We start from the raw sequence: 16,153 nt of genomic DNA, 5'->3' as shown, positions 1-16,153 counted from the left end.
GCTGCCTCCATTCACTGTACAATATTTACCAAAAATATATATTTTTGATACACGCTACCAATGAAACAACTCAATGTAATTATTCTTTTAACAACAAATTACTTTTCCAGCCACAGTAATAAATAAATGGAGGATGTTAGAGGCACATTGTACTGTACTTGAGTATGACAACAGTGGATCATGATGATGCTCAATGTAAAATGAGCAAGGCTTTATTTGTTAATTTAGGAAATGTTTACAATGAACATGCATTGTCTTGTAACAGAATATAGGTAGAAGCCAGTACAAAGCAAGATGTCAAAATATGCAGTCAATTAGTAACAAAACACATTAGTCCAAAAATAATAAACAGCAATTGACTAGAAATGATGTACAAATATTTTGTAGCTGAGACTTTGCTGGGCCTGTATGAAATAACTCATATTAATATGGAAATAGAAAAAACACCTGCAAGATGAGTCAAACAACTGCAATAGTTCAATTTGCAGTTTGGAAAACATATAACCTTCTGTAAATATAAATGTGCTGTTTTTGTCAAAATGCTAGATATTAAAGAAACAGCACTTATTTGATTAGTCAAGTGACGTAAAGAAAAAGAAAAACAGTAGAAAATAAAATTGCATTTGCACTTTATAAATAATCTTACATTGGCAACCACTTTTTCCAAATGTTTTTCCTTCTAAGTAATTGTTCTAGTTACTGAAATGTCAACTTCTTCTTCTTCTTCTTCTTATCACATTCAAGACAAGTATTTAGAAAACCTATAAACGCTTCTTGACTTTTGTAACACAGATAAATAATTAGTTTTGTAGCGCTATAAGTGCAGTATGGTTGGTATTTTACACAGACAAAACTAAACAGTCCAGGTACAAAACCATATGAATAAAGGCCACAATTAAGATTGCTGTTGGGGTTTAAATATTAGTTTTTAGGACACAAACTAACCTTTTATTGAAAAGGAGTAAATATCTGACTGCTATCATTTCTAGTTTTGGTGTAAATGTAAGACCTATCTATAGTCAATGCAAATGACTCACATGTAACAGTCAGTTTTAAACCCACACACCATGTTATCTGCAGCAGTTTCTCAATCTACATAACAACAACCACACTGGTTAGACTGTTATAGCATGAGGAAGCTGGGTAGTTACGACGGTCTGCCTCCAGCCTCTGCATCTGCAGGCTGGTTGGGTGATTTGTGAAAGGGAGTTTCCTTGTAAATGAACCAGCAGTTACCGCCCCACAAGATGAAGTTAAGAAAACCAAAGATCTGTCGGAATAAATAAAATAATGTCATGGTCGTGCAAAGTACACTTGGGGTTATGTCGTGCAGAGAACCTACCACAGAGGCGTTTAGTCGACCCATGTGAGGCATTGCACCAGGGGCGCACTTGATGTTGATGGTGGTGTTCTTGCAGACAGTGAGAAAAGTCAAAATGGTTGCAGGACTGGTTGCCCACTTCACGTCGGACAAACCTTTGGCCCAGGCACAGGCAGATGCCAGCCACATGAACGCAAAGGCTGCAGTAACCAGCAGGTCCTGAGAAAGAACATTAAAAAAAAAAAAAAAAATTCCAACAGGAAGTTAAGTTTATCTTTCTGGTATTGCAGTTGCCACACACACACTAACACAGGAAGTTAAGTTTATCTTTCTGGTATTGCAGTTGCCACACACACTAACACACACTATATATGTTAGAGTGAGAGTGCTGCACATGAACAGCAGATACAAGCAAGAAGAGAATTTCCTTGTATTTGCAAAAGGATCGTCCCAGTAGGAACATACAAAGTCTGACATCAGAGCGTTTTAGTTTGAAAATAAACAAAAAACATGGCTGACGACAATTGTGTCATTTAGCTTTATAAAGCATATCAAATGCGGTCATCATCAGCCACGTTCACTTTGATGTTTGAAAAGATTGAAAACAAGAAGACGACTAGTGTTAGTTTCACATCAATTGTGTTTCTTTTAATACAACTTGTTTTAAATTCACACTGTCACTGCACATGCATAATGTGTAACCATCCCCATGTCTCGCCAACCGTCGTACATACCAAGGTCACGTCGATTATTAAATTATTTTCCAACTCACACTTAAGAGTTAGTGTTTTTTCCCCAATAAGAATCAGATGGGTTGGGTGTTTGTTTTTTGTTGCCATCACTTTCCAACAAATTGGGCCTACTTACTGGCTATGTGTCAATGGACTCCTCTTGCTCATTCGCTTGAAGCTGAAATATTACCAACCGTACCAACTTTATTTATAAAGCCTTTTAAAAACAAGCACAGTTGAAAAACAAAGGGCTGTGCATATTCCCACACCGGACATTTGGCTTTGCAATCATCGTTTTTTCTCTTAATTTTGTTACCTTGCTGTGCTCCCTACTAATGAGTAGTGACTAGCAAGGCTCTGTCTGTGCATCCTGTGGGTGTAAACTAGCTTCCCCACCTGGACCAACTGAGACAAAAATTATGCATGACTGACAAGAAGATTCACTCCATTCATTTAATTATATTATTGAATAAACACGCTCAGGTGCTGAGAGCGATGTCCGACATGGTAATTTATCGATGACGGTAAAATTATTGAGTTAATTTCAATTTATTGTTTGGTTAGTTGATTTATTGACTATCGGCCCAGGCCTACTAATAGTGTAGTTTTTTTCCTTGTCACCTATAACACAAAGCTGTTCTTGACCTATATTGTATTGGTGTTAGAATGTTTTAAGAATTTAAATGGTACCAGGATATTTTATATTTTTCTTTACAGTCCTCAGTGGACAACGTTTGGGCACCCTTTATATGAGTCATACCAGGTCATACAGACAGTGATTTATTGACCGGCCCAGGCCTACTAATATTGTAGTTTTTTTCCTTGTCACCTTTAACACAAAGCTGTTCTTGACTTTGATTGAGACTTTTATTAGTAGGTTGCACAGTGAAGTACATATTCCGTACAATTGACCACTAAATGGTAACACCCGATTAAGTTTTTCAACTTGTTTAAGTCGGGATCCACTTAAATCCATTGGTTCATGATACAGATATATACTATCAGATATATACTATCATCATAATACAGTCATCACACAAGATCATCACATTGAATTATTGACATTATTTACAATCCGGGGTGTGGAGGGGGGCGGGTTTGGTTGTTATCATCAGTCATCAACAATTGAGAACAGAGAAATGGATATTGGAACAGTGTAGGTCTGACTTGGTAGGATATGGACAGCAAGTAGTGGGCAGAGAGAGAGGCAGAGAGAGAGGCAGAGAGAGAGAGAGAGAGAGAGAGAGAGAGAGAGAGAGAGAGAGAGAGAGAGAGAGAGAGAGAGAGAGAGAGATCAGAAGGCATAAGAAAAAGTATCTGCATTTGATTGTTTACATTTGATTATTAACAATCCGGGGAGGGTGTTAGTTTAGGGTTGTAGCTGCCTGGAGGTGAACTTTTATTGCGGTTTTGAAGGAGGATAGAGATGCACTTTCTTTTATACCTGTTGGGAGCGCATTCCACATTGATGTGGCATAAAATGACAATGAGTTAAGACCTTTGTTAGTTCGGAATCTGGGTTTAACGTGGTTAGTGGAGCTCCCCCTGGTGTTGTAGTTATGGTGGTCATTTACGTTAAAGAAGTAGTTTGACATGTACTTCGGTATCAGGGAGGTGTAGCGGATTTTATAGACTATGCTCAGTGCAAGTTGTTTTACTCTGTCCTCCACCCTGAGCCAGCCCTCTTTGGAGAAGTGGGCAGGAGTGAGGTGGCCTATATTGTATTGGTGTTAGCATGTTTTAAGAATTTACATGGTACCAGGATATTTTATATTTTTCTTTACAGCCCTCAGTGGACAACGTTTGGGCACCCTTTATATGAGTCATACCAGGTCTTACAGACAGAATTACAACCCCATTGAGTTTAAGAGCAGCATCCTGCATACTGCTGCTACCTGCCACAATGTTTTTTTTTGTTTTTTACACCAGCCTGTTAGATGCACTCTGTGACCCGCCGTTAGCCGGTTACAAGAAGTCATTTTACACTCCAAACACGTGCCATACATTCATGCTTTTTTTCACCGAAAAGGAAAAACATACCACAACTGGGCCACGGCTGGTCTCTCTGTACATCTGCTGGAAGCCCAAGTAGATAACCAGGCAGGCAGTACTGTAGAGAAACGCCAACACGCCGATGCAGACGTAAAACTGTGCAGATGACGAGTGGTCTCCGGTCAGGTAGTAAACGGTAGTGGTAGTTTGATTGACCACACATGTCGAGACATTATACGGATGCGCCATCAACCTGTGCAAACCAACATATTGCACGCCAACACACTTTATTGTAGGATCGTGTAGGTGTTAAAAGGTGTGGCACGGTGTGCTCACCTAAATGGATAGTTGAAATCCGCTGTTATTTCTTGATTCTGGCCCCCAGGACACTGGACATTAACACTGGTTGTGCCGCTGTAGCCTCCGGTTGTGGCAAAAGCAAATATTGTGAACACCTGCAACAATGCGCACAGATGAGAGCTGCACTCACACTTCTCTTTTTATTTAATCAACATACTCATGGCAGGACATTCTTGTCATAGTCACTTTAAGGAATGTTTGGCCATACTGTCATACTTACTAGTTGACCAACTCATAATAAAATGTCTCCAACTGTACAATGTGGACTTAAACAATAATAACAGTAACAATATGTGTCTCATATTGTTTATACCCACCAAACATGACAAAAAAACTATCATCTACCTTACTTGTTTGTGCCACTCTTTAAAAGAAGAGGCGCTCAAACAGTTACTTTTCAAGTCCCGGGTGTTCATGGTGTTTAAAAACTCCTTCCTCAGTTACTTACCACCACCTCTGATTGGCCCCAAGCTACATAAAACCACCCAGTGTACATGCCCACCACATTTTTTAAGTAGGTTTTGCTACACATCTTAAAATAAAGCCTGAGGCTCTACCATCTATTTGTCAGTCAGCCACAGACGTGGGAGTTGTATGTTTAATCATTTTGGTTTTCTACAGCAAATAGGCTAACCTAGCATGATGTTGATATTAAAATGTGTATCCAGTGGTAGCACTGTCTCTCAAGTAGCTGGTATTGCTAACGTTTGCATCTTCCTGTTCCACTTCCTGTTCCACTTTGTAACATTTATAGCAGTTATTGTGCTCAAAATGTATTCACCACAAATAACTATAATAAAGTGACATACAATATACTTTCTTGGCAAAAGAAACATTAAATATTGTTCTAGATTCTTATGAGGGACGGCGGGGCGAAGTTGGGAGAGTGGTTGTGCCAGCAATCTGAGGGTTCCTGGTTCCATCCCCACCTTCTACCATCCTAGTCATGTCCGTTGTGTCCTTGAGCAAGACACTTCACCCTTGCTCCTGACGGGTCGTGGTTAGCGCCTTGCATGGCAGCTCCCGCCATCAGTGTGTGAATGGGTGAATGTGGAAATAGTGTCAAAGCGCTTTGAGTTCCTTAAAAAAAGGTAGAAAAGCGCTATACAAGTACAACCCATTCGCCATTTACCATTTTAAGAGCCATATTTTTGAGTCTACTTTTTCTAATTTCATTTGTCCATCCAGTTGTATTGATAAAGGCAAATTGAGTGTTCACTTTGGTTTACATCTAGTTTATGTGACATCACGCAAGTTTACTTTTTGTTTTAGACAGCTTTATTAATAAATTTGTAAAAAAAAAAAAAAACATTTCCATGCCTCTAAGTATACATCAATCACTCTTTTCCAAGAGAGCACACGGCTTGTAGGTTCAATGTGCACAGTTGAATATCTTATTTGTTCAGACAGTAATGTGTTTAAATACTTTTAGATTGGGATGGGTTGTTTCTTAAGGTGGAAGGACGTTTATGACTCTTGTGTTCATGTTAGCACTTAAGAGTATGTCCGTGAATTTATCAAAGTGCGGCTATAAATCACGGTTTTTCGATACGTTTTAACACCTGAGAGTCAGCCTCCTCTGCAGTGGAAATTTGTGTTTTTTGCATAGCAGTGACACTAACCCCTAGAAGAACTTAGTTGAACAACCCTGCCTTAAAGTTACAGGGGTGTTTTGTAGAACACATGGAGGAAATTTCAAGTCAATAACTTTAGGGTTAAATAACAGCGCTGTCATGTGGTGTATTTGTCCAATTAAAATAATGGCACAGGCAACACAGTAGGGGAGCATGTTTTGACAAATAAAGTTAAAGTCCCAACGATTGTCACACACACACTAGGTGTGGTGAAATGTGTCCTCTGCATTTGACCAATCCCCATGTTCACTCCCTGGGAGGTGAGGGGAGCAGTGAGCAGCAGCGTGCGCTGCGCTCAGGAATCATTTGGTGATTTAACCCCCAATTCCAACCCTTGATGCTGAGTGCCAAGCAGGGAGGCAATGGGTCCAATTTTTTGTAGTCTTTGGTATGACTCGGCCGGGGTTTGAACTCACGACCTCCCAGTCTCAGGACACTCTAACCACAGGGGCACTGAGATGGTATCGCATATGTGTGCGGTAGTACAGGAGTAGAACAGTTACATCAGCCAGTTTCCTGATTTTTTCACATGGCTCTATATCTGTTTGTTGATGCTGATTGTTGATGACTGAAGTGTTGATACCAACCAAACCTACCCCCCCCCCCCCCTCCATATCCCACACCCCGGATTGTAAATAATGTAAATAATGTAAATAATTCAATGTATATACTCTGATGATTATCTTGTGTGATGACTGTATTATGATGTTAGTATATATTTGATAGTATATATCTGTATCATGAATCAATTTAAGTGGACCCCGACTTAAACAAGTTGAAAAACTTATTCGGGTGTTACCATTTAGTGGTCAATTGTACGGAATAAGTACTTCACTGTGCAATCTACTAATAAAAGTTTCAATCAATCAATCAATCAATCCATTACCTAACGCACAGATTAGAAATGTTCGCTTTACAATTGGACAGCAATTTTTTCTTCATTGAGTACTTTTATTTTACATTTCCAGCTTCCAAATAGTTCTAATTAGGTCTAAACCAGGTGTGTCAAACTCGTTATTAGTGAGGGCCATGTCGCAATTATGGCTGCGCTCAGAGAGCCGCATGTAACAGTGAATATTATATATATATATATATATATATATATATATATATATATATATATGTCTTAATAAGGTTATCCAAAAAAATAGTGCTTGATACCGTAGTAGAGCGCAATATATGTATGTGTGGGGAAAAAAAATCACAAGACTATTTCATCTCTACAGGCCTGTTTCATGAGGGGGGGTACCCTCAATCGTCCTGACGATTTCACCACATTTCACCACACCTATATTCTTACTAACAGATTGATGGACAATTTGCTTTCCTTGTTGCAGGATAAGATAATACGGGTCTCGAATTTAAACACGGCAACTACGGCATAAGCCACGACCGCCCTCGTCACTTGCCGTAATGTCCTAAAAAATGTACCAACATCGACGGCAAGAACATGCCGTGACCGCCCTTGACTTTTTACTTGTTAATGGACGAGGGATGTAACGGTAAACGGTATAATGATCATTTGCGATAAAACTCTTGACGGTTAGTAATACCGCAGGACTCAAATTTAACCGCGGCAATTGCTGCGACCGCCCTTGTCTCTTGCCGTAATGCCCTAAAAAATGTAACCAGCATCCACGGCAACAACATGCCGCGACCGCCCTTGACTTTTTACTTGTTAATGGACTAGGGATGTAACGATAAATTCCACACGATTAGTAATACTGTTTACATTTTTAATTACTGAATTATTAATGCATTTTAGTCAACTGCTTACTTCCTGAATATGGCATCTGCGCATGCTCACTAGAGTCGCTCGGTTTGGGAAACATGGCGGCGACTTCATGGACTTTGCTTTGAAAAAAATTTTCCTCCGAGCTAATGGAGCCGATCGCTTCGTTTCACTTCATTTCAATCGCTTCTACTTCTGTGGAGTCTCGTGTGCGGTTAAGAGCGCAATGCTGCTGGAGGAGAACAATATTTGATGTTGCAGTTTCATTTTGAACATGCAACTAGCGTCCTTCCGTCAGCTGCTGGGAATGAGAGTTACCATGCAGCATGTAAATGACATTAAAACAAGCGCTTGGCTCCGTTTACTCTGAGGGGAAATCTCTGCAGCAAAGTGTGTGTCCTTAGTCCGCCATGATCAAGCCAAACACCGCTAGTGCATATGCGCCTGACTTTGTGTTGCCTAAAATGCATTAATAAATGACGGTTTTTCGGTAACTAAAAAAATTTAACGGTATTACTAACCGTCTGGAATTATCGCAAATTATCATTATACCGTTTATTGTTACATCCCTCGTCCATTAACAAGTAAAAAGTCAAAGGCATTCACGACATGTTCTTGCCGCAAATGTTAGTACATTTTTTGGGCATTACGGCAAAAGCCGAGACCACCCTCGTCTTTTGCCGAGGTAAATTTCGAGCGCTGCTTGTAAAGGACATAATGTCATGGCTGTCTTGAGCTTCCAATAATTTCTACAACTCTAATTTTTTGTGATAGAGTGATTGGAGCACATATTTGTTGGTCACAAAATTGATGTTGTATTGCAGTGTTGTGCACTACAAACTCAAATGTATTTTGTGTTGTTGTAGAAGCTAGCTTATCTCTTGCCGTAGTTAGCTTTTACAGCTAATACCAAAGCACGCCGATGTGTTACGCTAGAAATACAGTTCCTCAGTGTTCGCTTTTACAAACACAATGTCACTACAACTTGGTTATTATACAGGTTACGGAGCGTAAATGAAGTATTGTAGACGGTTTCTGAATACATTTTAAAGTGATTTAGAGGTAGAATTGATTGCTCCCATGAGCTGCATTGCGATCCACCAAGATCAAGCCAATTGTTATATGTTAAAAACCTTTTATATCTTGTCATTAATAATGATTGTAAACAATAGGCAAAATTCCCCAAAAAGTGCAGTTCCTCTTTATTTCTTCTGTTTAGTTGATATTGTCATTACTGCCACAAGTGGTGGAAAAGTGTATTACAACTGAGTACTGCTGCGACCCATACGGACCACAGTGTCATGATCCGTTACCCGGATCATGGCATGAATTATGTTGATTATGTTTATGGTTTTAGTCTGTTTCCTGGGTGCACCCTCTTTCCCTGTTTACTGCTGGTTTCCATGGGCACTGATTCTCCTCACCTGTCTTAGTTTTGGCAATTAGTGTTTCCACCAGGTGTTTTGGCTAATCACTCCCCTTTATAGTTTCCTGTCACCCAGCAGTAAGTGCTGGGTCAATGTTTGCTCTACGCAACATTTACGTTTCCCCTGGTTTTCTCCTCATAGTAAGTTTGTGCACGCTAGCATTCCTTGTTTATCACCCTTGGTGACATTTTGGTTTTTTTGTTTAGCTCCACGCTTGCTAGCGTCCTCTGTTTTTGTATTTTTGTCCTGCCTTTTATTTATTAAATATACTTAAAATCCTACCTGCACTCCGCTCCTACTTGTCTCCTGCCTTGGAAGGAACACGACAACCACAACCATGCGTCGAAGACGTAACAGATTGACCCAGCCAGACGAAGTGTTCCTGTCCAACACGGACAAACAAGAGATCCTCCTGGAGCTCCAAGCGGACACCCAGCCGTGGCAACACGAGGACGAAGCCGAGCTGTCCGAAGAAGATATTCCGGCCGACGCCATGGTAGCATGGGAGCAGCTAATGGCTAAGTTCACGGAAGCAGAGACCCGTTTCCTCCCCCACTCTCAAGCCACCCGGACGTCGTCCACCCCACCCGGTACGCGAAGGCTCGGGCAGCGGGGCAGCTCAGAGCAGGCGCAGAAGGGGTACAACACGGACACTTTGCCCTCAACATTGTCTGCCAGGCTCTTCCCGTGCGGCTTCTCCTCCCTTCAGACACCACCTGCTGGCAACTGTCCAGAAAGGCGCCAGCGGCGCACACGCACAAAGCCAGCTTCCAGGCTTCCTAGAGCCCACCCGCCCGTGCCCTCTGCTCCCGCCGAACTCTCACAAGCGCTCCCCCCACCAGCTCCATCTAGCATCTGGAATCTGCTTCCTGAGGGGGGGGCCAGTGCTGGTAGCGTGTCAGCGGGACAAGCAGACCTCATTCCACTGAGGATGCTGCCTGCCTCTCCTCCAGCGGGGGCGCTGTCTGCTTCGGTCCTACTTCCTGCCCCAGTGCCACAAAGCAAGTTGGACCCGCCAGAGAAGTACAGTCCGGCTTGGGTGGATGAGTGGTACCGCAAGGTACTTATTGAACTGCAACTGGAGGAACAATCCCAATCAGCAGAGAACACTCCGCCCACTCCTCTGGCTCCTCCCACGCCGACAGCCCGGACGCCTGCCACTCTGACGCCACCATCAACCCTGGTGGTCCTGCAAACGTCATCCTCTCCACCTCCTGCTCCAGCACTGCAAAGCACACAAGACCCCGCAGAGACCAACCCAGTAAAAAGGGCATTGCACCAACAGGCCAAACAACTTGAACAACAAGAGGAACAGTTTGGCGTTCTTGGGGCTTGCGTCAACGCCATGGCGGAACACCAAGACGCCCGCCTTGGTGCTTTGGAGAGACAGATGGGAAGTATACTCTCCGCACTGCAGGTGATGATTCCCCCTACGGCCAACACAGCAGTCCAGCTCAGACATCCACCACCCGCAGATACTCCGTTGCCTGCTCCGCCTCTGGCTCCGCCCACGCCGACAGACGAGCCGCCTGCTCCGCCTCTGGCTCCGCCCACGCCGACAGACGAGCCGCCTGCTCCGCCTCTGGCTCCGCCCACGCCGACAGACGAGCCGCCTGCTCCGCCTCTGGCTCCGCCCACGCTGACAGACGAGCCGCCTGCTCCGCCTCTGGCTCCGCCCACGCCGACAGACGAGCCGCCTGCTCCGCCTCTGGCTCCGCCCACGCCGACAGACGAGCCGGCTGCTCCGCCCACGCCGACAGACGAGCCGCCTGCTCCGCCTCTGGCTCCGCCCACGCCGACAGACGAGCCGCCTGCTCCGCCTCTGGCTCCGCCCACGCCGACAGACGAGCCGCCTGCTCCGCCTCTGGCTCCGCCCACGCTGACAGACGACGCCTCCTGCTTCCATGGCGACGGCTCCGCCCACGCCGACAGAGACGACGCCTCCTGCTTCCATGGCGACGGCTCCGCCCACGCCGACAGAGACTACGCCTCCACGGCGACGAGGCTTCCTGTTTCCACGGCGACGACGCCTCCTGTTTCCACGGCGACGGCGCTTCCTGTTTCCACGGCGACGACGCTTCCTGTTACCACGGCGACGACGCCTCCCGCGCCTGCCTCGCCTACGACGTACCCACCTCGTGTCCGGCGGGCCGCAGCACGGCGCCGCCCACCTCCTCGTGTCCGGCGGGCCGCAACACGGCGCCGCCCACCTCCTCGTGTCCGGCGGGCCGCACCTCGGCGCCGCCCACCTCCTTTTGTCCGGCGGGCCGCACCACGGCGCCGCCCACCTTGTCGTTTCTGGACTTTTCATGGACGCTTTTGGCGCCAACAGCAGCGACGCCCCAGACTTTGGTACAGGACTCAAAGACTGCTGAAGTTCTGGCGCCAGTCTCGTCCGCCTCCTCAACGGCCACAGACATGGCCGTTCCGAGGTCGCCCGCCTCGACGATTGCGGCGACAATCCACCCGCCGCCGCCACCTGACTTGTCCCCGGTGGCTTCGGGGACACGTGGCCTGGCGGCCCACCACCAAGTCCTCCCTCCACCCTCCCGTGACTTTTGACTTTCTGGGTTTTTTTTGTTGGGGAGGGGTTTCTAGTTTGGGACGTCTGGGATCCGTCCCTTAAGGGGGGGGTTATGTCATGATCCGTTACCCGGATCATGGCATGAATTATGTTGATTATGTTTATGGTTTTAGTCTGTTTCCTGGGTGCACCCTCTTTCCCTGTTTACTGCTGGTTTCCATGGGCACTGATTCTCCTCACCTGTCTTAGTTTTGGCAATTAGTGTTTCCACCAGGTGTTTTGGCTAATCACTCCCCTTTATAGTTTCCTGTCACCCAGCAGTAAGTGCTGGGTCAATGTTTGCTCTACGCAACATTTACGTTTCCCCTGGTTTTCTCCTCATAGTAAGTTTGTGCACGCTAGCATTCCTTGTTTATCACCCTTGGTGACATTTTGGTTTTTTTGTTTAGCTCCACGCTTGCTAGCGTCCTCTGTTTTTGTATTTTTGTCCTGCCTTTTATTTATTAAATATACTTAAAATCCTACCTGCACTCCGCTCCTTCTTGTCTCCTGCCTTGGAAGGAACACGACAACCACAACCATGCGTCGAAGACGTAACACACAGCGAAGAAACAAATATTTTTTGGCCGCTACCACCAAACCCCACCCCCCCAACCCTGTCCACCTCAACCGACACACGGAGGGGGGGGTTTGGTGGTAGCGGGGGTGTATATTGCAGCCCGGAAGAGTTAGGGCTGCATGGGATTCTGGGTATTTGTTTTGTTGTGTTTATGTTGTGTTACTGTGCGGATGTTCTCCCAAAATGTGTTTCATTCTTCTTTGGTGTGGATTCACAGTGTGGCGCATATTTCTAACAGTGTTAAAGTTATTTATACGGGCACCGTCAGTGTAATCTGTATCGCTGTTGGCCAAGTTTGCGTTGCATTTACGTGTGTGTGCGTGCTGAAGTCGCACATATTCTGTGATCGGGCCGGCACGATGTTGGAATGGAGGAAAAGCAGATGTGACGACAGCTCGTGGAGGACAATAAACGCAGTGCCTATAAGGCACGCCCCCAAGACTGTGGTCCGGGTGGAACATGGAAATCTAAGAAAACGTGTTGTGAATGAGGATGCTTGTGGAAATTTTTTTTTTTTTTTTTTTACACATTTTTATTTTTAAAAAAAACAGTTTTTCCAAAGTATTCAATTTTAGACGCTTTCTCTTCTTAGTTATTATTTCTCCGGCCGTAGAAAAGACCCGCTCACAGGGCACAGAGGAGGCGTCAGTGTGACACAGTTCGCGTATCGGTCACGTGACCAAAACAGCTCATGATCGCTCACGTGACTTTCTAAAAGCGGTACGCGCACCGACACAGGGTTTTGCTCTATGAGCTTGACGCATGCGCCGATGCATCGGTGTTGCCGGACCCATCACTAGTATCTTGTGATTTTTATGTTGATTTAATTTAAAAAAATATATATATATATTTAAAAAATCAATTTCTTGTGCGGCCGGTACCAGTCGATCCACGGACCGGTACTGGGCCGCGGCCCGGTGGTTGGGGACCCCTGATCTAAACTATTTTAGTATGCTAACACCTTAGCATGCTATACATCGCTTTAGCTAGCTAATAGCGCTAGAAGTTGACAGGCAAATTCCGTGGAAGGAGAAATATATAACCAGCACAACTTAATTCTATACAAAAGTGTTTTTAACGCAAATAGTTTTCGTTGGTCACAAGACACGCAGCGTGGACCAAATTAAGAGGTATGTCAGCGTCGACCGCAAGGATGCAATAATCATGAGACACAGCAGCCCCCGCAAAGCTTCCATATGGACACAGCGTTTTTTTAAAGTTCAAACTTACCCATTCGAGCAAACGAATAAATGCCAACGGCTCTTTAAGGGGACCCAAATCGAAAGTAAATCCAGAAGTGAGCACTTTCTGTGGTAAACAGAGGAGGCAAAGTAAAGAAGAAAATGAAGCATTTCTACATTGGTTACAGGCGTGTTTACATAAAAGTGCTCGATCGATATGTGCTGTTGTTACCTGGGCAATAGACTCCATTGTTTCACCACAAGGGGGGAAACAAAGCAAACAAAACTAAAGTTGTGAGTCCTCTTTGGTTTCGATTGTCTCCGAACTTGTCAAAAGTTTTTCTACAACTTCAGCTCGGGTCCCTGTGGGTGTCACGTGACTCGCGGTGCTAGGACGTCGGCAGGGGACGCCACTGAGGCATACTTGCAAGGACCAAGTGGTCTTGAGCATAATAAAAGGCTATGGTCTTCATGTCTCAGTGACGTGGTGCTTAATAGACGCTACAATGTTCCAACTCTTTCAAGCTCGAAGGCACGGGTGTCCAAACTCGTTTTTCATTGTGGGACGGCTGCTCTCCGAGGGCCATTTGGTACAGTGAATATGAATATTGACGTGTAATCTCTTCGTGATATTATCACACAATATTCCCAATGCATTTGATTATTAGTTTTTATGTAGATAACGTACTTGGTTTTGGAAATCATAAGTCAGAGGAACAAGCATTTTATTCTAACAAAAAAGGGGCTGGAATTTATGGTAATACTGGGCGGACAAGCGGTAGGAAATGGATGGATGGATGGAGGGGTGCATACAAACTTTTTCACCAAGGGCAGCATGGTAAAAAGCCAAATTGGTACATTTTTATTTTGTAAAAAAAAAAAAAGGTTTAAGCAGTGTATATATATATATATATATATATATATATATATATATATATATATATATATATATATATATATATATATATATATATGTATGTATGTATATGTATATATATATGTATATATATATATATGTATATGTATATATATGTATATATATATATATATATATATATATATATATATATATATATATATATATGTATGTGTGTGTGTGTGCGTGTGTGTGTATATATTTATATATATATATATAAAATTTATATATATATACAGATGTGTGTGTGTGTGTGTGTGTGTATATATATATATATATATATATATATATATATATATATATATATATATATAATATGTTGGTTTTACACCTTTAATAATAATAGTGCACTCTCTCAACTATAACACAAAGCTGATACTAAGTTGTGTCTTTAAATATATATATATATATATATATATATATATATATATATATATATATATATATATATATATATATATATATATGAATCAACACATGTGGAGTTATGTACTTAACAAAAACAGGTGAAATATACTGAAAACATGTTTTATATTCTAGTTTCTTCAAAATAGCCACCCTTTGCTCTGACTACTGCTTTGCACACCCTTGGCATTCTCTCGATGAGCTACAAAAGGTCGTCACCTGAAATGTTTTTCACTTCACAGGTGTCATAGTTTTGATGCCTTCAGTGACAATCTACAATGTAAATAGCCATGAAAATAAAGAAAACGCATTGAAATGAGAAGGTATGTCCAAACTTTCGGCCTGTACTATATATATATATATATATATATATATTTAAAGACAATTTAGTATCAGCTTTGTGTGATGGTTGAGAAAGTGCACTGTTATTATTAGAGGGGTAAAAAAATACAGTAAAAATACATTTAAAAAAATGAAAAGCTGAACTTTTGATACTAATAACTAATAATAATATACTTTGTCACTTATAACACCAAGCTGACCCCAATGTTTGTCTTTAAATATAAATGTCTGGTTTTATTTTCCCTGCGATGAGATGGCGACTTGTCCAGGGTGTACCCCGCCTTCTGTACGATTGCAGCTGGGATAGGCTCCAGCACCCCCCGTGACCCCGAAAGGGACAAGCGGTAGAAAATGGATGGATGGATGGATGGACCCTTGGTGGGAAAGTTTTTTTTGTTTCGTTTTCTCAACTTTTTTCTCATTACATCACAAAAGTTTGCTCTTTTTCTTACATTCTTACTGTTGTTTTTCATACCAAAATTATAGCTGTGGACCGCACTTTGGACACCCCTGTGTTAACACAATGTTCTTTGCCTGGTCAGACAATTCTCAAGTGTAAAAGACATGCAATTGTATGAAGTACATGCAATCTTTCGGTCAAAATTTAAAGAACAATGGAAATATGTTTTGTAAGAAAGATTAAGTGCTTTATTTGATGCACATTATTTCAAGGCTTTCGCAGGCCACATAAAATAATGTGGCGGGCCAGATCCGGCCCCCGGGCCTTCAGTTTGTGTCTCGTGTTCTAAGCCTTAGCCAGTGATTATCAAACTGTGGCACGTGTATCACTAGTGGTACGCGGACTCCATCTAGTGGTATGCCAAAGAATCACTTGATTAAAGTACAATGTTTTAATTTCCACAGTGTTACTGTTCAAACTGTGTGTAATGTTACAATAGCCAAAAATATTAAATATACTCGTTAAATAAAACCTCTGTCTTGATTTTAATTAATATAATTAATGCTGAC

General features: G+C 42.9%; 1 protein-coding gene across 1 annotated transcript; it reads right to left on the bottom strand.

Annotated features, from left to right (window-relative positions):
- Window positions 1-178: 178 nt before the first annotated feature.
- On the bottom strand, window positions 179-13,930 carry sypl2b (synaptophysin-like 2b). Its single transcript, XM_061987689.1, has 6 exons — window positions 13,754-13,930; window positions 13,571-13,648; window positions 4,381-4,499; window positions 4,093-4,297; window positions 1,343-1,540; window positions 179-1,270 (listed from the first exon to the last, which is right to left on the bottom strand). The coding sequence occupies exons 1-6, from the start codon at window positions 13,769-13,771 to the stop codon at window positions 1,148-1,150; spliced, it is 741 nt and encodes a 246-aa protein (XP_061843673.1). The 5' UTR covers window positions 13,772-13,930; the 3' UTR covers window positions 179-1,147.
- Window positions 13,931-16,153: the final 2,223 nt, after the last annotated feature.

The sequence above is a fragment of the Nerophis lumbriciformis genome, linkage group LG01 (genome assembly GCF_033978685.3).
Source record: "Nerophis lumbriciformis linkage group LG01, RoL_Nlum_v2.1, whole genome shotgun sequence".
Classification (NCBI taxonomy): Eukaryota; Metazoa; Chordata; class Actinopteri; order Syngnathiformes; family Syngnathidae; genus Nerophis; species Nerophis lumbriciformis.
The sequence above is the reverse complement of the archived record's forward strand: the minus strand, read 5'-3'. Positions and strand labels throughout refer to the sequence as shown.